Below are 24779 nucleotides of genomic sequence, written 5' to 3'. Positions count from 1 at the left end.
CGCTCTACTTATATATTTTCCGTGCCATTTCAGGAGCACATGAAGATAGAGGGGTAAAATTAACATGTGCTTGAAAAGGCATGGGGTTTTATTGAAGCCACAACAAAATGTACAAAATGACCATTAGCTTCATATGATACAAAAACAATAATAAGCATAACAACTCGTGTTGTTTATAACAAATGCTCAACATGTCTATCATTCATTCATCAACAATACCTACAGTTGAGGGACAATGTGAACAGCACTGTACAGCATGTCAGCGGATATGGTGAGAAATTGCTGTCAGATATTGTCTTTCAGCATCTCCAATCAGGTCGGATGATGTGGTAGACTTGTGCCTTCAGGCAACCTCATCACCACTAATCACACAGATTGAAATCTGGGAACCTGCAAGGCCAAGCATGACAGAAGTCGCAGCTCAGCACGCAATCCTCACCCGACAACACACACAAGAGATCTTTCACATGTGTAGCAATGTGGGATGAAGCGCCATCCTGCATAAAAGCTGTCCCTTCCAGAATGAGTTTATCAGCCAGGCTAGGGATGTCATCTCCTGTAATGTACTGGTATAGCTCGCACCCATCATACTGAATTTTATACAAGATTCTCATGTGATGTCATTAACATGTTGCTGTTCAGCACCACCTGTTGAGCAGTTTTTGCTCTAATTTTTTGTTTCAATTAAACCCCACATCCTTTCACACATGTGTGTCAAGTTATACCTCTCTACATAAATTATTCCCTGAGATACAGAGTCCAGAATGCAAGTTGTGGATGGATGGAGCTAGTTTCCCATCTGATGATTTCTTCTATCTGCTAGGACAACTTGAATTCAATCAAAAAGCTGATCTGTAGTTACACAATACCATATTTAAAAAATTACTGAAAATACTTTCTATGCTGACTGCAAGTTATACACAAATAAAGATCAAGTTTTTAATTCAGATATACAGTAGTATAATACAAAAAATGAGAAGCCTGAAAGCACCCTGTGAGAGGGGAAAATGTTTACTCAACACCAACAATTATTAATATAGTCCTGGCAATTTTAAATAGCTATGCTACTTAGTTGTTCTTATTTCTGAGGTTCCCCCAGTTATGATTTTGAAAATATACCTCCATGTATCCAGCTGAAGTGTGACTATGACTTTTCTACACAATATATCAATGACTTATCCAATCTTCTTCACCAAGGGATTTCAGTGAAGGTTTTGAGATAATTTGGTTGCAGGTAGGGCAGGTCCCAGATCTTCGCTTGCAACACCAGGTGAAGAGATGTGTAAGTCACTTGTCAAAATATTGCATACAAAAATGCTAAAATCAATCTTACTGTACATTTGACAGTACAGCAAGCTTTAATAACCTGGGTGTGGATTATCCATACATAGTTTGGTGCATTTTTGAAAGAAATAAAAAAATGAAGCTGGAAGTATTCTGATATAATTAGAACAAATATTTTCATTCAGAATACAAGTATATGATTGTGAATATATAGATGATGAAACCACCCGAAACTGGTTATATAGCTATGCCCAGGAATCAGGGTTTGAGCAGTTATGTGACGCAGACACAGTGAATGCAGTGTGCCCAGGAGAAAAAGAGAGCAAAGAAGAGTAATTGAGGAACCCATTACCGTGCACTCTGAGCCACTGAAATGTGTCGATCAGTTATCTGAGTATGTGAGGCAAAATCTGTTAGACTAAATGTGTATTTTGACTCTCCAGCAAATGAGAGCTATTATGGATGGGAAATATTGAAAAATTATTTTCTGAAAGCAAATGATATGAACTACAATTTATTTTAAGTGCAACTTTGTAATTTTACAGCAAGTAACACATAAATAATGCTGTGGGTTTTCAAATGTGACATGTAGTATGTTTTGTAAATACAGAAAATAGCAATTTCTGGTAAAAATGTGTATTCTGAATTATGCATACAGTCTCAGATCCACATTAACCCAGATAATAGGGACCTTGCTATAAATCTACAATATGATCATCTTTGTTTTAGACTAATGGTTCCACTCACTCCCTGCAAACACAAACATGCACATGCATACACTTGTAAAACACACACACACACACACACACACACACACACACACACACACACAAACAACATTTATATATATTTCAAAACAACTAACCTTGTGAGCTCTGCTTGATCCATGGGCAACAGAAGGCTTGCACACTGTAACAGGAAGTTCAATGTCTACTGAAAACCACACTAATGTTTTGAAAGTAAATCACTACAAGTTGAGATTCTCATTATACACCCACAGATGCAATTTATGGATTTTCTTTTCTTATGGGACTATACAAATTTATTTATTTCAAAGCAACAACAGCAACCAAATATTAACAACACTTGCAACAAAACAGGTGTGTGTACACACTGGTCACTTTAATGGGAAAAACTGAATAAGAGCTAATAGACAGATAATTTTAAAACCAGTGCTGAATCTCAGGTTTCATTATATTAAAACATCCCCTCCAAAGGAAAAAACAAGGACACAAATGAGAGCTATTATGGATGGGAAATATTGAAAAATTATTTTCTGAAAGCAAGTGATATGAACTACAATTTATTTTAAGTGGAACACAACTTGGGCTTCAGCATTTCAGTACCGCTCACACTAAGTTCTCGCCAGTCATACGATGTTAATTTAGGCTGGTCTCTTCTCCCTTGGTTTCTGGATTCTCTTAAGCCTATTTTACGCGGCACGTGCGACAGAACAAGAAAGTCGTTGTCTACTGCAGCGCTCCACATGACAGATTGTCCGGCTACAAGAAAATCTCTACACAGTATGTGCCAGTCTAATCGTCTGCTTCACATGTCTACTGTGTTTGTTGTCAACTTGCAACATGTGAATAGACAGTTTAAATTCACTTTTTTATATTATCAAGTGTTTTATGTCCTTTTGTAATGATTAATGTATATATCTGTATTTTAGACTGACACGGTGATGCTGTATTACTTGTTTTCATCCAGTTTAGGTGAAAGTAAATTGCCCATATGTGTAAACGAACTCATTATAAAAGCTGGAAATTATGGATAAAGCAATATAAATGTTGCTCTTCTGTTGACGCTATTAATTTACTCATTGAAGACAAGTTTTCCTTTAATGAGAAGACACATAGTGGCTCACCTCTGCTTACATTGTGAATGTATGTACAAGTGAACAAGAATAAATTTTTTAAGAGTAGTTCCAGATTGACCCAGATTGCTGAATTACATTCATTTCATTGCATTGCATAACTGTCTTATCATTTAAATTACAATGAGTGTTTACAGCAGCTCTTTCACCAGTTAACTATTTATGAGACGAACAAATTACAACATTTCACTGAGCAGGAGACACTATTCAAAAGAACTTCACGTGATTATCAGTTGGGCTCCCCACTTGGTTGTCTGTGAATCCACAAAGCACTTTCATACAGGTGAGAATGAGATCCACCCTATTCTGTTTAAACATGATTGTACACATGAATATTGTGCAAGCAGTCACGTCCACAGACCGAGTGGTTCTATGCGCTTCAGTCTGGAACTGCACGACCGCTATGGTCACAGGTACGAATCCTGCCTCGGGCATGGATGTGTGTGATGTCCTTAGGTTAGTTAGGTTTAAGTAGTTCTAAGTCCTAGGGGACTGATGACCTCAGATGTTAAGTCCCATAGAGCTCAGAGCCATTTGAACCACGTCCGCAGAGTAGAGGCCGGCAAAACACGTGCATTGTGGGTAATTTTTCAAGCTCACATGTCCTCTGGAGAACAGGCTTTGCAGTCCAGACTTTCCTTCTCCCTTTTCTACTTACATTCTGAATAGTTCAAAACATGGTCATGGAACAAGGTACAGTTTGGGCTTACATTTGCCAAATGTTAAGAACTGAAAAACTCTAAACAGTATTTTCCATATGAGATTAAAATTATTAAATAATTTTCCCAAGGATTTGAAAGTGGTAACTAAAATATGTTTATTTAAAAAGGCAATAGCATATCTCTTAAATAATTCACATTAAAAAATTACATACAGAATTCAAACTAGGGATTAATAATCATTAAAGAAGTAACAGCTAGAACATCTGTCACATTATGTGGTCGCACTGTAAAGCTTTTTACAGGAAAATTATATACTCGAGATCACAGCTTACAAATTACGCAGACTACATTCCTCCAGTATTTGAGAATGACAGCACTTAGTGCCTTTCAGCAGATTTCACACATGTTTACATTAATATTTGATAACTGTTTGGTTGTTTAGACACATTGACCCACAGATATACTTGTAAAAATTCCAATTGCATCACAAAAACACTTCGGCAATGCACTGATATTATTGCAGCAAAAAAACTGACAGACCTTAAAACAAAGAATGCAGCAGTAATCTCAGTCTCAGGTCACATACAAGGTGTCCCCCCTAAACTTTTCACCACCTATATCTCTGGAACCACAACCGATATTGACAAACGGCTTTTACAGGTATGAATGTACAGCAGCGGCTTACAAAAGTTCTAAACCATGTGCAAATATTGGTTCCAACACAAACTTGTATCTTTTAAAATGGAGACCCCATATTATTCCATACGCTATCAATAACACGAGAAATCACTATAGTAATGGTGGTGGGTGCATCGCATCCTGAGAAATTGGAATGCGATGTTGGGGTGCAAAATGAATGAAGCACACCCCTATTGCACTTCCCGTGATGCAAATGTGACCTGCACGTTCCTCGTAATCGCGATGTGATTGACGTACGTATTCTTACTTTTAATGTTATCGCATGGCTGAAAGTAATAATAGGGATTCCTGCCAGAAACATTAATATGACATAACGATGTCCCTTATGCATGTTGTATTTATCTATGTACAGACAACAGAAGAGTACTGGCTAGTGTACGCCGCCCCATTATACCGCCCAATCAACACTTTGCCTCTGCAGTTGTGTACAGGGACAGGTGGCAATCAGCACTGTGTGTGGGAACAGCTCACTATGAAGCAGATTGGTCTGCATGGAAGTGTGTACAGGTACATTGCACCGGTGTAGTGTACACTGTAATTTGTATCACTGTTGTGATTGTGATATTAATTTACATGTCCATCTATTCTAGGCATTCGACATGGTATTCACAAATGAGGAAATAGCTGACATGATTTTATTGTATGGAGAATGTCACCAAAATGGCACCTGTGCAGTACAGATGTATGTCGAGTGGTACCCTAATAGAAGTCATCCAACTCACTCTACCTCCATGAATATTGTTAGAAGGTTTTGCACGACACAGCAGGTGTCTCCAAGAACACAGCTCCAGAGCACAGGCATAACTTATGAAGCAGCTGTTCTGGTGGCTGCTGCAGTAAACCCTCATGCAAGTTTTTGTGAAATGGAGAGACAGATGGGAATCTCTTGAACAAGCATGGTGCATATTCTGCACACACATAGGACCATCCATATCACGTGGCACTACATCAAGGCCTCCACAGCAACAATGTTCACAATTGCCTGGAATACTGTCGGTGGGTTCTGTAGCAAAACCATGACGTTATGTGTAGGGCACTGTTTACTGATGACGACACATTTACAAACCCTGGGAACATCACGTTACACAATATGCACTATGGGTCACCAGAAAACAAACACTGGATTTGCCAAGTTGAACATCAACATCAGTGGAATGTCAATGTATCACACAGTATTGTAGGACTCCACTTCATTGATCCATATTTCGTTGATGGCACTCTAACAGGTGACAGTACGAGCAGTTCTTGGGATGTACCTTATCTGTACTGATGGAAGACCTAGCCCTTCATTTGTGTCAAATAACGTGGTATCAAAATGATGGATGCCCTGCACATAATGCCACGGTGGCATAACAGGCGCTAAACCAACAATTCCCATGTTGACGGATTAGATGGGGCTGGTCCATTCAGGGGTTTCCAGCACGGTTGCTGGACCTCACCTCCAAGGACTTTTTCCTCTGGGGACATGTGAAAGATGTGGTGTATCTGCAGGTCCCACAGTGGCCAGTATGAAAACCCATTTGAAGAAAATTTTGAGTTTGGGGAAGAGATGGGAGTCTGATGGAGTCACATCAGACAAATGAAGTGAGTGTGGTAACAATTCATACCTCAGTTCACGTATTTTTACCATGGTAATGACACTCGTGTGTAGATGTACACTGTCTTAATGAAATATGACTTTCTTCCTTGCCAAACCTGGTCTTTATTGGGTATCTTTTGATGGTTGGTCCAGGAAGTTAGCATAGTACTGTCCCATAATTGTTTTACCAGTGGGAAGATAATGTACCAGAAGAATCCCTTTACTGTCCAACAAAACTGACACCATGGTCTTTCCCATTGAATTACAGTAGTGGACCCATGTTTCATCTGTGGTCACAAACCTGCAGACAAAATATTGTTGGTTGTTCTGAAAATGGGTCAGACATTGTTTGAACATTTCCATTCTAATGTATCTGTGATCCTGTGTTAAGAGTCATAGCACCAATCTAGCAGATCATTTTCTCATAGCCAATTTCACTGTAAAATGTAATTCAGATGACGTCCCTACAGGTTCGGCAGTTTCCCCATTTTCATTTGGTGATCCTCTATGACCATTTTATGCACTTCTGCAATAATTATGTCTTAGTGGCACATTGTGGCCAACCACTACGCAGATCATCATCTAAGCTCTCCCGACCAAATTTAAACCTCTTTGTCCACTTGACAACAAATGAATAAGATGGAGAAGAGCACCAGCATTTTCTGTAAATTGGCACAAATTTCCTTTGCTTTCATATTTTTCTTTACAGATTACTTAACAAATACCCAAATCTCGATTTTTAGCATCTTTAGAAACCACCCCATGGAAACAACAACATAGAGATGTCTGCACCACAGATCTCTGATGCATCATACTTACTCACAAAGGATGACCTATTATTACAATGGAGCCTAGTGCCAGCACTGACATCAGGTGGTGATTCTGCAAACTTTTCAGACTATGCTGGTAGCAAATTGTGGCACCTCGCTCAATCCCAAATGGAGGGAATAACTTTGTACTAACATAATAAAAAAATATCAAAAGCTTGAACATTAATGTGATTTTAAGACCTTTTAAATGTGTGCACTGCCTACAGTATATGAGGGTCATTCCAAAATTCCTGCACACTGTACACATGCAACCATTACGGTGGCACAATCAAGCCAAAATTCGTTTCAGCTGTGAGTGAGACCTTAGGAGTTATTGTCGTACATGAGTTTGCTAGTTTGTGTGGGTGTGTCATGAGTAATTCAATTTTAAAGTGGAACCTGAAATGGAGTCAGATTGGATTACACATAGTGACCAGTTTCCTAAATCAAAATCAAATCCCTATGTGGAAAGAACCCAACAGAAATTTACAACACTTTGTGAGAGGTGTGAGGGAACGGTGTAGTGGATCGTAGCAAAGTATCGTGGTGGTATACTTCTTTCCGTGAAGTTGAGTAAGCACTGAGAACAGCCCAAGAAGTGGAAGGCCATCAAAAATTCGTCAACGGTCTGACAAGCTTGCAGCTGGTGTCCACATTTTGCCCGATAATGCAAAATCGCTTATTGTCCTACCAGTGAGAGAAATGCTCAACAAATACAGATGGGAAATACCTCCGCACCCGCCATACGATCCCGTTATAAGCCTATCAGATTTTGTTTGTTTCCCAAACTGAAGAAACAATTCTGGGGAAAATGTTTTGATACATATGATGAAGCTTCCAGTGAGGTGACCCGAGCACTCAGATAGCACAACAATGAAGGTGCCCTATCCGGAATAAGGAAGCAGCCAAAATGTTGGAAAGCTGCCATAAACAAGAATGGAGATTATACTGAAGGCCTGTAAAGATATTTTCTCCAATTTTATCTTACAGTGCGCAGAACTTTTGAAATGTTGCTCATTTATTCAACTTCAGGTGAGTGGATGTCTGCACTCAGTTTTCATTTTTCCTTTGTCATTTCCATCATAGAAACCCTATTATTGTGATGTACATTCCAGCTTTTCTGCGGCAACAATCAGCATGAAAACTACATACGTCACTGAGAAACACAGAAAATACACTGCTGACTGTTAAAACTGCAATATTATAAACGTGGCCGGCAACAAATGTCAAACTGGTATGAAGTGTACTATATGTCTGAATACACAAATGATTAGCATTTCAGCAGAACTGCACAAAATACATCGGAGTAACATCATCAAACAATGGAAAATCCAGGATTGAATGTACCAATACCAGAGAAGGAAAGCTGCTACTTACCATATAGCGGAGATGCTGAGTCGCGATAGGCACAACAAAAAGATTCACACAATTAAAGCTTTCAGCCATTAAGGCCTTTGTCAGCATTAGACACACACACACACACACACACACACACACACACGTAAACGCAACTTGCACATGTAAACGCAACTTGCACACGTCTGCAGTCTCAGAGAGCTGAAACCACATTGCGAACAGCAGCACCAGTGCATGATGGGAGTGGCAACTGGGTGGGGGTAAGGAGGACGCTGGGGCAGGAAGGGGGAGGGATAGTACGGTGGGAGTGGTGGGCAGTGAAGTGTTGCAGTTTAGACGGAGGGCAGGAGAGAAGGTGCGGAGGGGGAGGGGATAAGTAGCGGTGGAATGATGGCTGTGTGGTGCTGGAATGGGAACAGGGAGGGGGCTGGATGAGTGAGGACAGTGACTAACGGAGGTTGAGGCCAGGAGGGATACGGGAACGTAGGATGTATTGCAGGGAAAGTTCCCACCTGCGCAATTCAGAAAAGCTGGTGTTGGTGGGAACGATCCGTATGGCACAGTCTATGAAGTAGCCATTGAGATGAGGGATATCATGTTCGGCAGCGTGTTCAGCAACAGGAGGGTCGATTTGTTTTTTGGCCACAGTTTGTCGGTGGCCGCTCATGTGGACAGAAAGCTCGTTGGTTGTCATGCCTATACAGAATGCAGCAAAGTGGTTGCAGCTTAGCTTGTAAATCACATGACTGGTTTCACAGGTAGCGTTGCCTTTGATGGGATAGGTGATGTTAGTGACCGAACTGGAGTAGGTGGTGGTAGGAGGATGTATGGGACAGGTCTTGCATCTAGGTCTATTATAGGGGTATGAGCCATGAGGTAAGGGATTGGGAGCAGGGGTTGTGTAAGGATGGACGGGTATATTGTGCAGGTTCAGTGGACGGCGGAATACCACTGTAGGAGGGGTGGGAAGGATAGTGGGCAGGACATTTCTCATTTCAGGGCATGACGAGGGGTAATCGAAACCCTGGCAGAGAGGTAATTCAGTTGCTGCAGTCCTGGATGGTACTGAGTTATGAGGGGAATGCTCCTCTGTGGCTGGACTGTGGGACTTTGGGAGGTGGTGGGAGACTGGAAAGATAAGGCACGGGAGATTTGTTTTTGTACAAGGATGGGAGGATAATTACGGTCAGTGAAGGCTTCAGTGAGACCCTCAGTATATTTTGAGAGGGACTGCTCGTCACTGCAGATGCAATGACCACAGGTGGCTAGGCTGTATGGAAGGGACTTCTTGGTACGGAACGGGTGGCAGCAGTCGAAGTGGAGGTATTGCTGGTGGTTAGTAGGTTTGATATGGACAGAGGTAATAATGTAGCCATCTCTGAGGTGAAGGTCAACATCTAGGAAGGTGGCTTGTTGAGTTAAGTAGGACCAGGTGAAACAAATGGGGGAGAAGTTGTTGAGGTTCTGGAGGAATGTGAATACGGTGTCCTCACCTTCAATCCAGATAGCAAAGATGTCATCAATGAATCTGGTGAGGGGTTTAGGATTCTGGGTTTTTAGGAAGGATTCCTCTAGATAGCCCCTGAATAGGTTAGCATAGGATGGTGTCACGCGGGTGCCCATAGCCGTATCGCAGATTTGTTTGTAGGTAATGTCTTCAAAGGAGAAGTAATTGTGGGTGAGGATGTAGTTGGTCATGGAGACTAGGAAGGAGGTTGTTGGTTTGGAATCCATAGGGCGTCTGGAAAGGTAGTGTTCAATAACAGTAAGGCCATGGGCATTAGGAACGTTAGTGTACAGGGAGGTGGCATCAATAGTGATGAGCAGGGCACCGTGTGGTAAAGGGAGAGAAACTGTGGAGTGTTTGTGGAGGAAATGGTTGGTATATTTTATATAGGAGGATAGGTTCCAGGTATTAGGTTGAAGGTGTTGGTCTACGAGAGCAGAGATTCTCTCAGTGGGGTCACAGTAACCGGCCACAATGGGGCGTCCTGGGAAGTTGTGCTTATGGACTTTAGGAAGCATGTAGAAGGTGGGAGTGCAGGGAGTGGTAGGGGTAAGTAGAGAGATGGACTCTGGGGAGAGGTTCTGGGATGGGCCTAAGGATTTAAGTAGTGACTGGAGATCCTGATGGATTACTCGAATGGGATCACTGTGGCAAGGTTTGTAGGTGGAAGTATCTGACAGCTGACGGAATCCTTCTGCCACGTAATCCTTGTGGTTCAAAACAACGGTGGTGGAGCCTTTGTCAGCAGGTAGAATTATAAGGTCAGAATCAGTTTTTAGATGGTGGACTGCACTTCTTTCTGTGGATGTAAGGTTAGTTTGCACGTTGAGGGATTTGGGGAATGATGATGAGCCAGGGTTCGAGGTTAAGAAATTCTGGAAAGTTAATGGGGTGGTTTGGAGGCAGTGGGGGTGGATCACAGTTGGATGGAGGAGTGAACTGAGTTCGGCAAGGATCAATATTGGTCTTTGGTTGAGTCTGACTGGTCGGGTTGGTGGCAAAAAAGTGTTTCCACTGTAGGGACCGGGAGAAGGAGAGAAGGTCTTTAACTAGTCCTGCATGGTTGAATTTGGGAGTGGGGCAAAAGGTGAGGCCTTTGGAAAGGACTGATATTTCTGTGGGACTAAGGCTTCTGGAGGAAAGGTTCGTAACTGTGTTGTGGGTCTGTTTAGGTTCTGGGTTCTGTGTGGGGGTGGGAAGGAGTTTTGGAGGGGGGTTAAGTGTAGTAGGTCTGCGAGACAGGATTTGTCAGCTATGGGAAAGGGGGGGGGGAGGAGGTTTGGAGGTTGTTGTAGAAGTGGTGGACAGTAGCACTCTGAGGCAGGAGTAGGATAAGAAGCTTTTTGAGGTGGTGTTACGCCTGTTGCTCAAGTTCCTGCAGGACAAGAGTTTCAATGTGTGATATGGGTTCCAGGAACTTGGGATTACATAGCAGGAGAATTTTGCGGGCGGAGAGCAGGTACTGTGAGGAGGATTGGGCTTGGTTGATATAGTTTTGCAGGACTATGTTGGTGAGGGTTAAGGATTGGTGGAATCTGAACAGGTGGAGGTAATTGTGGAAGGAGGGGTGGCAACCAGAGATGGGTAATTTGATGGTAAGGCCATTAGGGGCGATTTCATGAGCCAAGCAACAATGCAGGAACAGTATGTGGGACTGGGCTCTGGCTACGGATAAGGAAACTTTTCTGCATTGATGCAGATGGAAGGAGCAAGGATCCACGGTGGTGCAAAAAATGTGAAAAATTATGTAAGAAAGTAGAATTACGTCTGAAAAATTACGCAAAAATACACTCAAATATGCATCAAAAGTACGAAAAGGACAAAATGGATGCACAAGCGGGAAAAAAACGAGATGAAATCTGAGGAAGACGAAGATAGTGGAAGGCGAAAACTCACTAAAATTGGCGAGAAGTCACAAGGGTCAAAGTAGAGAATAACTAATCAATAATAAATATATGTATATTACTGTGGGTAGCAGGTTTGAAGATGGATAAGTGTAAGGGGGACGGCAAATGTGACTGGATGAGGTGATTTAGTGGGTGCGAACAGGCATAGAACAGGGAAAGTGTGGGGGGGTGGGGAGAGGTTCGTAGTTAGAGATGTAAGATTGTGTGGCACCGGGAAAGTGCGGGAGATAACACACAAAAATACGGGAACTGACACAGGGAGCGTGATCAGTTTGAAGGTGCAGGCTTCATTATATCGGCGGGAGTAATGTGCGACCTAAGATGCTGCACTAACAATCGGCTCGGTCTCGATGCCGTCTGTTGCGTGCGGCCGAGACAGTCGATATAGTGCGGCTCATAAGTAGAGTGTGCAGTGTGGTGAGTACGGCAAGAAGAGCATCGACATTCTGCCTGTAAGTACAGATTACATAAAAGGTTTCACATTTGGAAATCACAATGGAAGATCATGTTATGCCTCTTGTAATACGAAGAAATCTCTACCGGCACGTACCGGTGTTTGGCAGTCACAGTATCGTGGTCTATCGAGACTGTAGGTTATCATTTTACATTAGTGCCAGAGGAGACAGACACATCAGTCATTCGGCTGCCCACGATCATGTTGCCCGTCACATAAGGTCGTGAAATGGGGTTGTTTGCAAGAAGACAAGTACCCACTGAAACATGGGACATCTGGAGCACCAAAGACTGCCAACACGGAGACCACTGCAACGGCTTCCCGTGATGCAGTGCAACGACAGTGGTGCACGGACGATGACAGTGAGCACAGGAGTAGCACCTTGCCATTTTTTCGTGCAAGACACTGTGCTGCACAAAGCGTCTACGTTAGTGTGTCAAGACTCTGAGGAGATTTATCGTACTGAACTTCTCATTGTCATAAACCTGTGAGATACATTTCTGAAAATCATTTGACTCAGTGTGACTTCTATGCTTATTGTCAAGAAGTACAATCCTATAGGGTATCAAGTGGAATTTGCAGCTGGATTGAGGATTTTTTTCATAGAAAGGATGCAACTTGTTATCCTGCATGAATAGTCATCATCAGATGTAGAAGTAACTTCAGGTGTGCCTATGGATATGTGTTGGGACCCTTGCTGTTCATGTTGTATATTAACAAACTTGCAGGTGATATCAATCCTTTTGCTGCTGTGGACGTGTATACGCGTCCTGCTACACTGTTCCCCAGCTGCTGTGGACATGTATGAGTGCACCAGCTTGGATTTTCCTGCTTTGCTACGGATGTCTGTGTGTGTCCTGAGATGCTGAACTCTCATTGCTGCAGAAGAGTCACTTCCCTATCTCAGTGAATAAAAATCTTTCGACTATTTGTCATCCAACAGATGTGCCTTACTGTGGGGTATTGTGTGCAAAAAACCTCATTTCCATACCTTGAATTGTTAACGAGATACGCCGATTGTTACGATCGCACAATTCGCGATGTGAATGAAATTATTGTGCACTATGGTGGTTAGTTCAATATAAAACCCAATAATTCGAGAACAAAATAAGATATCAATCTGCTCTCAATTTTAAATAAAATTCTGAAATCTTACCTACTTTTTATTCGCTGCAATGTAGGAGCTAAAATGAACTATGTGTTAAGTTTATGCAGTTGCCTCTGCAAAATCTTTAAAATTTTGTGCAATGTTTTACTTAATTTGATGCAGGGCAGGAAGTATGATGGACAATGAAAAGAAATTCAGTTCTTTATCGAGTGAAGATACCAGATTGTAAGATGAGCTAAGACCAAATTTTTTCACCTACCAGTTTTCGAAAAATCAGATAAGTATTTCATATCAGCCGGAATGTCGTCTCTCAGCACAGCTACCAGCATTTGGTGAGCAGTACAGCCACAATAAAAGCTGCCCTCAGCACAGAATGTAGTAAAAAAGTTAACAGTAACCTTAGAGTATGTATAGATGATGCAATTATCTGTTATGAAGTGCTGTCTGAAAGGAGCTGCATAAATATTCATCAGTGACCCCCAGCTCAGAATGGCTAACTCGTACAAATACCTGGGTGTAACAGTTTGTAGGGATATGAAACGGAACGATCGCACAGGCTCAAGTTGCAAGTAAAGCAAATGGTAGACTTCGATTTACTGGTAGAATACTGAGGAAGAGTAACCAGTCTGCAAAAGAGATTGCTTACTAATCACTTGTGCGACCCAGTCTAGAATATTGCTCAAGTGTGGAGGACGCATATCAAACAGGACTAACAGGGGATATTGAATGTATACAGAGAAGAGCAGCTTGAATGGACACAGTTTGGTTTGACCCATGGGAGAGTGTCACAAGAATACTTGAGAAACGGAAGTGGCAGACTCTTGAAGACAAAGGTAAATGACCTCAGCTTTAAATCATGACTCTCTCTGTGTACTACAATCCCCTCTGTATTGCCTGCTTAAGGATTGTGACAAGATTATATTAAGTACAGAACACAATGAGGCATTTAAACATTCATTCTTCTTGTGTTCCAATGTGAATTGAATGCAAAGAAAGCTTAATATCTGGTACAATGTAACATACTCTCTGCAATGCACTTCACAATGTTCTGCAGAGTGTAGATGTAGACATAAACAACACAATCACTTTTGATTGCATGGCCAGTAATTTGGACAGAAAGCATTACTCTTCTAATGTCTGTTGTCCAGCAGCAGTGCCCTATCTTCGAGTTGTTAGTGACACTATCTTTCAGAATTCTAACGCAAGACTGCATGTTTCGCTTGCTGTCTTGATCCACTTCTATACAATAGGGGCTTGACTGCTGCCCTGGCCAGCACATTCTCTCAGCCTCTCACTCATTGAAAACGCCTCTCATTTCTTTCCTCCTCTCACCTGCCACTACGAATTATGAGCTCTGCCACAGACCTAAAGCCGCATCAAATGTTGTACCCATATCCAACATTCGATATCAGTTTGATTGAATGCCCAGCCAGGTTAGAGAGATTATGCCTTCCAGAGGTGGCCATTTTGTATAATAAATTTCACCCCTTGTCCACTCTTCAATTTTTCTTCTCTCGAAACTTTCAGTCTGATAGGCCGTGGTCAAGGTATAAAACTTTCTCACAACATTTCCCTTCTGACTGCAAGAGACATCTTCAGAGGTACAGAGGCAAACTGGAACCCTCTACATATATAGACAATGTAGAGGGCACTACAGTCCATCACATGATTTCGCCTATGAGATTATCTCCAGTAATGCCAACAGTCTCAATTGAAAGTAATCGATCGTCATTTTTACGGTGCAATATTGACATCCATATTTTATCTAATTTAACACCTCCCTCTTTTATGTTAAAATTGCTATGGTGTTTATAAATCTCAATAGCCTCTCTACAATTGTGCACATGTTACATACGATGTTTTCGATATGATGTTCATCTAATTGAATTTTATTTCATGATCACCCTCTTGGTAAACATGTTCAGTTATGGCTGATTAGCTGTATGTCACAGGTTGCAGTTCCTCATGTGTTCAACCAGACGAGTGCTAACACTTCTTTTTGTGGTACCAATATATACCAGTTCACAACACCAAGGAATTTTGTATACACCTGACATAGTCACAGGATTTCATACATTTTTTTGCATTTCTTTTATCTTCCTGGTAAGTCTGAAGATAGTTTCCACACCATACTTGCTCAACACTTTAACAATGCGATCTGTAATCTTACTAATGAATGGAATGAAAATTTTACCCTTGGGCAGCCACTCTTCCTCATCAATGCTGATTCTATTCCTAGGGTGAAGTGCTTAATCTATCTCATTGTTAGAACAGCCATACTTCTTGAATGTAGACTGTGGATGTTCAGTCTCATCCTTTAAGTAGGTCAGTTCACAAATTTTGTATGCCCAGTCTACCAAGGTTTTAACCACACCTTTTCTTCGTCTGAGGTGGTGGTTAGAATCTTTATGAAGGTAACAGTCAGCATGCATGGCTTCTATTGTGTTGTTCCTCTCTTGTAATTGTGAACTCCATTATAACAGTACAATGAAAAGAAGCAATAACATCCCCCTGGTTTAACACAAGAGGATGATGTTTGGTCTGTGGGGCACTCAAATGACCGGTCATCAATGCCCATAAAAGTCCTAATCTTTGCACAGTCCAATTTTAGCCACTTCGACGAATGATGATGATGATGATGAAATTATAAGGGGATAACATAAACACCCAGTTCCCGGGCAGAGAAAATCCCCAACCCGGCCGGGAATCAAACCTGGGACCCCGTGATCCAGAGGCACCAACGCTAACCACTAGACCACGAGCTGCGAATTTTAACACAAGAAGAATTACCGCCTGGGACATATGGATAAATCAGCCATAATGGACCGTGTTTTCCAAGAGGGCGATCATGACATAAAATTTGGTCAGGCAAGTGTCATATCAAAAATATTGTATTATCACGTGCACATGTATTGAGGGGTTACTAACATTTATAAACACTATAATAATTTTAACATGACAGAGGAAGGTGTTAAAATTACATAAAACAAACTTTGCACCATAAAAATGGTGAGCGATTACTTTAAACGGAGAATGCTGCCATTACCAGAGGTTATATCATAGCCGACGTCATGTGGTGTTCTCTACAATGCCTATATATTCAACACTCCCTCCAGTCCCAGTTGAAGTTCATCGTTTTAACTCTGAAGATGTCTCCCACAGCCAGAGATGAAATGTTAGGAGAAATTTTCTACTTTGACCATGGCCTAGGAGCCTAAAAGTTTCAACTGAAATCAGTACTCATCGTGAAAGCCTACACTGTATGATCATACCTAGAAATTTAACCATGTGTTCTTCCAGCCATACTATACCAGCTCAATAAATAAAAATTTGTTGTTTGTTATTCTTATTCTTCCTGGCATAGCAGTTTTAATAGCCAACAGTATACTACCAGAAAGCTTTCAGATTTAAACAGGGAAATTCTCTCACACATAAAATCAGCAACAAGCCACTTTGTCCTGAAATACATGCCTCATAAGAATTGTGGCCATCTGAAGCAGTATGCAGTCACAAAAGAGAACACTGTTAATGACACAAGTAATGTCCAAACAGTCGTGCACATTGCTAAGGAGCGAAAGAATGGACTCTTACACAGTGTCAAGCTTCATTAGATTTTAAGCAGAAAATTTCTGCTACAGCTCTCACCAAATGGGAATGTGACACCCGCCTCCTTCAGCCGTCTCAGGTTGTCTTCCACGTCTTCAGACAACAGCTCCACAAAATTTGGCGTGAAGGCATCTGGAATGAAAAATGTCACCAATTACTTAAAGTTTCACGACAGTTATTATATACAAGGAGACAGTGTGGTAAATTTAGAAAGTGAAATTCTAAGCACTGCCAATAGGCATATATACAAAAGCATAAAAATATCCTAGCTTTCAGAAATGTTAATTTCTTCTTCGGGGAGGGAAACAGATAGGTTGGAGATGGTTGCAAAAGAGTGACAGGTCACTCAGAACCAAAGATCAGAGGAGCAAACCTTTTCATTCAGGCAACATGTGACACCAATACCCATTGGTTAACTCTTTTAACACCAGCAGTAGTCATTCAGTGTGGTCACAAATGACTGGAAAAAAACCCAGACGAGTCCTGTATATGAGACAGATTAAAGAACAAATCTGCAAAATTACAGACCGACGTTCTTAACCCTCTTGCTGCTGTAGACGTATAGATATGTCCTGCTCCATGTTCTACAGGTGCTGTGGACATGTATAACCATGCCGTTTGGGTTTTCCTACAGTGCTGTTGATGACCGGATGCATCCTGGGCCACCAAACTCTCATTGCTGCAGACGAGTTTCTTCCATATCTTGCCGAATAAAAAAGATTCAAGTATTTACACAACATGTGCCTCTTTGTGTGCTGTCATTTGCAACAAAACTTCATTTTTATATCCTGAATTGTTTATGAAGTATGGAGATTGTTATGACCACATAGTTCACGGTGTGCAGGTACAGAAGTGGGTGCACTGTGCGTGACTATCTGTCAGATATAAAAATTAATAACTCAAAAAGGAAATGAGATACTGTTCTGCTTTCAATTTTACTTAAAATGTTGTTATCTTACCGACACTTCACATACTGCAATGTACAAACTAAATTCAATGATGTGCAAAGTCTATGCTATGCATTTTTACCTCTGCAAACTCTTTAAAATTTCATGCAATATTTTACCTAATCTGGTGCGGCACAATAACTAAGATGAATAATGAAAAGAAATTCAGTCCTTTATCAAGAAAAGATATCGAACTGTAAGAAGTGCAAAAATCAATTTTTTTCAGCAAATAGTTTTCTTGAAATTGGACGGCGAGTATTTCATAGCAACCAGAATGCCGTTTCTGAGCACAAGTAGCAGCATTTGGCGAGCAGCACAGCCACAACAAAGCCACCTCAGCACAGAATGCAGAAAGCGTGTCTGTAGCAGTGAAAGGGTTAAAACTGCTTCACCGCCCAATACCTGAGCATATTCTAAGTTTCCTTGTGACAGGAAAGCTTCTGTCCACAAATCAATGCAAATTTAGAAAGCAGCCCTCGTGTGAAACTCACCTTTCGCTTTTCTTGCACAATATCCTACAAAACGTGGGTGAGAGGAACAGGCTGAAAAGTGTTTCTCACACTGCTCCACTGTAGTCTATTAACAAAGGCCTGTGCGTACGGAATAGGTTCTCAGATATGTGAGTGATTCTCAAAGACTCCTTAAGTAATAGACAACTGTGTGTTACCCCGACAGCGAGTGTTCGTCAGAGACAAGGGTATCTTCAGGAGTACTCCAGGGAAGTGTGATTAGGATCGCTCATGTTGTCTTTATACATAAATGATCTGACGGAAAGGTTGAGCAGCAATTTACAACTGCTCATGTCAGTGTAGTGTACAGAAAAGTGTCATTGTTGACTGTGGGAGGATACAGGATAACTTGGATAGCATTTCTATTTGGTGTAATGAACGACAGCTTCCTATAGATGTGGAAAAATGTAAGTTAATGGAGATTAATGGGAAGAACAATCCTACAATGTCCATATACAGGATTAGTGGTGTGCTGCTTAACACTGCCACGCTAATTAAATATTTAGACGTAATGTTGGAAAGCAACACGAAATGGGACAAGCACATAAATCAGCTGCAGGGAAGGTGAATGGTCGACTTTGGTTTATTAGAAGAATTCTAGGAAAGTGCAACTTATCTATAAAACAGAGCACATACAGAACACTTGTGTGACCCATTCTTGAGTGCTACTCGAGTGTTTGGGACCCATACCAGGTCGGCTCAAAGAAAGACATCGAACCAATTCAGAGCGCCAGGAACTCAAATGGGAATTCCCAGATAGGAGATAATGTTCTTTTCACAAAACCCTATTGAGAAAATTTACAGAACTAGCCTTCTTCTGCATTCTAGTGTCGCTGATGTACTGTTCACATAAGTGCTGTGAAAACAACACAATAGAAATAGGGCCTCTTTTGGAGATATACAGACAATTGCTTTTCTGTCTCTTCCTTTGCATGTGGAACAGGAAAGGGAATGACCGATAGCTGGGTACGAGGAATCCTTGCTGAAAAAGTATTTAGACACTAATGTACAGAATCCTCTGTGCCATACCGTGTTTATTAACTACAAGACACACTTTTTTCCTTCAGAAAATTGCCTCCAAAATTCAGGTGCTTCTTATATTTGAAACTAATATAAAAATGTCCAATGTTTGATTTAAAATTCCCACCAGTCCTAAAAACTGCCATATATTCGATGCCGCAGGAAACCTTTCTCTATATGCCAACAAGGGATTCAATTGGCACCAGCAGTGCACTGATGCGACAAACATGAGCTACGGGGATTCACAAGCTTGCTGACACTATCTAGCCTACGATGCGTCATTACAGTCTACTGTGCCAGTGAACTCGAACTGAAAGCAATTTGTGAGATTGGTAAAAGTACAATATTTTTTTTACCAGCCAGGTTCGTAATGAAAAAAAATGATGTGTGCTATAAATTGAAAGTAATAGCATCTGCAGAAGAACGCGGAAAAAGAGAAGCTGAGCAGCATTTGGGTCCTCCACTAACAGAAAAAACCAAACATGATTGGCGGGCTAGTAGGGGGGGGGGGGGGGGGGGGGAAGGAAGACTAAATGTAATGTGCAAATAGGGGAGTGAATGTAACATGGCCAAAACTAAAAGCTGACATATTCAAACGGATGATTCACGGACACTATCAAAATGGCAATGGAATTAAAACAAAAATAATACAAAAACACGCACATAAGCTAGCACTACAGTTGAACTTTACAGACTTTAAGGGTGGAATTGGTTGGTGCTACAGGTTTATGAAGCATGCGAACAAAAATCTCTCACAAAATGCCACAAGGATATTCAACATCGAAAGCAAACCAGTAAGTATGGAACTATGCAAAATAGTGAATACGAATGAAAGTCCTTCGACATTTAATGTGCTGAGTAACATAAGTATTGCCATGAAAGGTGCTAAAACTGTAGCTATAAAAACAAGTGTACATGAAAAAATGCACTACGCTGTTGTCACTTCATGTTGTGCTGGCGATACGAAACTTAATCCAATGATCATTTTCATGCGTAAAACCTTCTGAAATACACCAGATGGTGGTGTTCACGTACATGAAAAGGGTTGGATGGATGAGGCTGGTATGAAATTATGGATTAACAAAATGCGCGAGACAAGAAAAGGTGCAACATACTGAAGAAGAGTTCTCTTCTTGTGCTGTATCAGTTCAGTAGTCATTTGAAAAATTCTGTGAAAGATAAATTGAGACAGGGAAATACAGAGGTTGCTGTTATTTGGAGAGGACTTACTTCACAATTACAAACTCTCAATGTCTCGATAAATAAACCATTTAAAGTGCTTATGAGAGAGGAATGGAACAAATGGATGAGGGATGAAACCCATCATGAATTCACGCTGAAGGTAGCGTTAAAATGACCTATTACCAAACAAGCGTGTCAGTGTATAAAACAGTCGTTGTCTAGAATGAGATGAGAAAAAATTGTTAAATCTTTCAATTAAGTGCAGCATAAGCGATGCTGTTGATGGCAGTGAAGACCATCTTATATAGGGGCGGAGGGGGGGGGGGGGGGGAGGAGGAGAAGAAGAAGAAGAAGAAGAAGAAGAAAGTTCAGATAACTATTTTCAGGGATTTTAAAGGTCAGTTCGGTTTTATAAACAAAGAATTTTTCGTTGGTCTTGTTCTGAAATCTAATAATAAAAACTGTAAATATGTTATTTTTAATAACTGCTTAAAAATTATGGTGCATCTTATAGTCTGTAGCATCTTAAAGTAAAATACAAAACACGGAAAAAAGTGGGTTAGCGATCGGACACACGTGACCAGATGTCACCCAATGATGTAAACATTTATCATTGTTCTTTTGGATCTTGACTTCGACCTACCATTGGCTATTGTAAGACTACATATTTCTGTCAATTTTCATGTTTTAACATATGAATTATTTTCATATTATTACTTTTCACATAAAATATACACTCCTGGAAATTGAAATAAGAACACCGTGAATTCATTGTCCCAGGAAGGGGAAACTTTATTGACACATTCCTGGGGTCAGATACATCACATGATCACACTGACAGAACCACAGGCACATAGACACAGGCAACAGAGCACACACAATGTCGGCACTAGTACAGTGTATATCCACCTTTCGCAGCAATGCAGGCTGCTATTCTCCCATGGAGACGATCGTAGAGATGCTGGATGTAGTCCTGTGGAACGGCTTGCCATGCCATTTCCACCTGGCGCCTCAGTTGGACCAGCATTCGTGCTGGACGTGCAGACCGCGTGAGACGACGCTTCATCCAGTCCCAAACATGCTCAATGGGGACAGATCCGGAGATCTTGCTGGCCAGGGTAGTTGACTTACACCTTCTAGAGCACGTTGGGTGGCACGGGATACATGCGAACGTGCATTGTCCTGTTGGAACAGCAAGTTCCCTTGCCGGTCTAGGAATGGTAGAACGATGGGTTCGATGACGGTTTGGATGTACCGTGCACTATTCAGTGTCCTCTCGACGATCACCAGTGGTGTACGGCCAGTGTAGGAGATCGCTCCCCACACCATTATGATGGGTGTTGGCCCTGTGTGCCTCGGTCGTATGCAGTCCTGATTGTGGCGCTCACCTGCACGGCGCCAAACACGCATACGACCATCATTGGCACCAAGGCAGAAGCGACTCTCATTGCTGAAGACGACACGTCTCCATTCGTCCCTCCATTCACGCCTGTCGCGACACCACTGGAGGCGAGCTGCACGATGTTGGGGCGTGAGCGGAAGACGGCCTAACGGTGTGCGGGACCGTAGCCCAGCTTCATGGAGACGGTTGCGAATGGTCCTCGCCGATACCCCAGGAGCAACAGTGTCCCTAATTTGCTGGGAAGTGGCGGTGCGGTCCCCTACGGCACTGCGTAGGATCCTACGGTCTTGGCGTGCATCCGTGCGTCGCTGCGGTCCGGTCCCAGGTCGACGGGCACGTGCACCTTCCGCCGACCACTGGTGACAACATTGATGTACTGTGGAGACCTCACGCCCCACGTGTTGAGCAATTCGGCGGTACGTCCACCCGGCCTCCCGCATGCCCACTATACGCCCTCGCTCAAAGTCCGTCAACTGCACATACGGTTCACGTCCACGCTGTCGCGGCATGCTACCAGTGTTAAAGACTGCGATGGAGCTCCGTATGCCACGGCAAACTGGCTGACACTGACGGCGGCGATGCACAAATGCTGTGCAGCTAGCGCCATTCGACGGCCAACACCGCGGTTCCTGGTGTGTCCGCTGTGCCGTGCGTGTGATCATTGCTTGTACAGCCCTCTCGCAGTGTCCGGAGCAAGTAAGGCGGGTCTGACACACCGGTGTCAATGTGTTCTTTTTTCCATTTCCAGGAGTGTAGAAATAATTTTATGTGGTAAACAGGAGAACGTACTGCTTCATCTCCACTTGGGAAAGGAACATCCTGTTATGGTCAACAATAACATATGTGTTTTCACAGAATCTAATGTCTCTCTCTCTCTCTCTCTCTCATGTGTGTGTGTATGTGTGTGTGTGTGTGTGTGTGTGTGTGTGTGTGTGTGTGCGTGTGTGTGTGTTTAGAAATGGATATACTTGTAATTTTATTATTTCATTTCATTATCAATCGTCGAGAAACAGAAGACAAATTAATAGTTCGGGATTCATCATTTCAATAAATGTGTATTTGTATATTAAAATACGAGGTGTCCATAATTGAAGTTACAGTTTCAAAATGCTGTAGGAAGAGAACCACTGCTCATAAGGATGTCGAACTTGAACAGCATATTACTGACGCAGAGGGAACCATTATGTAACACGAAAAAGCTAACAAAAATTTGACCAATACATGGCACTGTAAGTGTCAGAATATGTGCACCAACACACATGTGGCATACACCTGTTCCTCAATTTGCATCTGAGATGCCCAACATGGCTGTCTCTGTGAAGGATCGCGCTCCGCTGGTAAGGCTCTTTTACAAGAACAGTGACTGTGTGCCAGTAGCCCTGCAGACATTCCAGACACTCAAGGGTATACAAAAAGGCATTGGTCCAAAGTCTGTTAAGGGTATGGAGAATATGATTACAAAATTAGAAAATACAATGTAGCAGTGGGAGGAAAGTAGATGATCTGATACCTGTCAATGATGTGGCTGCAGCACTGCAGGAGGGGTCGAGCAGTGATGTGCAAACATGCAGTGCATGGGGAATTTCCCGAACATTGCACATGAATGGTGCATAAAATCCTACAAAACAACCTGTACTGCTATCCATACAAAATCACCCATGTTCACAAGTTCTTTCCTGTTGACGTGCCAGCAAGTTAAATGTTCACTGTGGAATTTCTTACTCACATGGAAGTGAACAACGAATGGTTGTGGAACATTCTGTGGACAGGCGAAACCCATTTCCATCTCCAAGGGCAAGTCAATACACAGAATGGCAAAATATAGTCAAGGGAAAATCTGCACATGCAGCAATTGGTACTACTTCCTTCTGCAAAGATGACTGTGTGGTGTGGGTCGACGGCATTACTTGACACAGGGCTGAATTTTTCGAGGAGATTAGTCCTGTGGGTCCTGTTACTCATACTGTCACCGATAAATGCTACAAGAGACTTTTGCTCACCAATGTCATTCCAAACCTTCAACAGTGTGGTGTGTGGGTAGGATCATTTTTATGCAAGATGGTGCTCCTTTGCATATTGCAGTCAGTGAAGTGGCTGCTGCAGAGACATTTCGGAAATTCTAGAATTATCGGTCGTCATTTCTCTACAGCCAGGCTGTCTAGATCAGCTGATCATCCGATCTTAATTTCTGTGACTTCTGACTGTGGGTTTACTTGAAAGATGTTGCTTTCAGTACTCCAGTTATGAATGTAGCTTAAGTGAATGTACACACTGCTCAGCACATTCTCAACATAACCTCCAAGACACTCTGATCTGTAGTGGAGCATGGCGTTTCTCGATTTCAACTTATGGCAGAGAGCAGTGGATAGCATACTGAACACATCTTGTGCCAGTCTCACAACAATTAGAAATTGATGTCGTTTCACTTTCTAAGCAGCTTTTAGTTCCAGGAAAATTAAAAACCAACATAATTTCAATTTTTAAAGTAGTTTTTGGTGCTGGGACAAATAAAAACTGATGTCATTTTGCTTTTCATGTGGTTTCTGGCCTCAGGACAATTAAAAACCATTTTTTCCCACCCAATGTGGTATGACCTTGCCATGGTGGATGGGCTTACCTAACTAACAGTGCACAACTGTTGACTGCTGAACTTACACAATCAGACACATTTAACAGTACTGGTGGTATAATGTGCAACTCGAACCATAGCCGTCATATTGCGATTCATCTGTCATTTGTGGTCGATCCCATTTATGTTAAGATGCTTGCAGTGCCATCTATTGATAAAATTTTTATTAAATGTTTTTCATTCCACGACATTTCGCCCTGTGTCAATAATATGTGGTTCAAATTTGATCTAATTTTAAGCAGT

At 41.9% G+C, this 24779-nt stretch overlaps 1 protein-coding gene across 1 annotated transcript in view; it reads right to left on the bottom strand.

Annotated features, from left to right (window-relative positions):
• Window positions 1–24779, bottom strand: part of LOC124717021 (inositol-tetrakisphosphate 1-kinase-like) — a 94592-nt gene that overhangs the window by 29672 nt on the left and 40141 nt on the right. The window contains exons 5-6 of the mRNA XM_047243675.1: window positions 16887–16979; window positions 2150–2193 (exon numbers count right to left, since the gene is read on the bottom strand). Of these exons, the coding sequence (XP_047099631.1) occupies window positions 2150–2193; window positions 16887–16979 (137 nt within the window). The remainder of the gene's footprint in view (window positions 1–2149; window positions 2194–16886; window positions 16980–24779) is intronic.

This window comes from Schistocerca piceifrons, chromosome 9 (genome assembly GCF_021461385.2).
Source record: "Schistocerca piceifrons isolate TAMUIC-IGC-003096 chromosome 9, iqSchPice1.1, whole genome shotgun sequence".
Taxonomy (NCBI): Eukaryota; Metazoa; Arthropoda; class Insecta; order Orthoptera; family Acrididae; genus Schistocerca; species Schistocerca piceifrons.
Note: the sequence above shows the minus strand (reverse complement) of the source record. Positions and strands in the feature narration are given on the sequence as shown.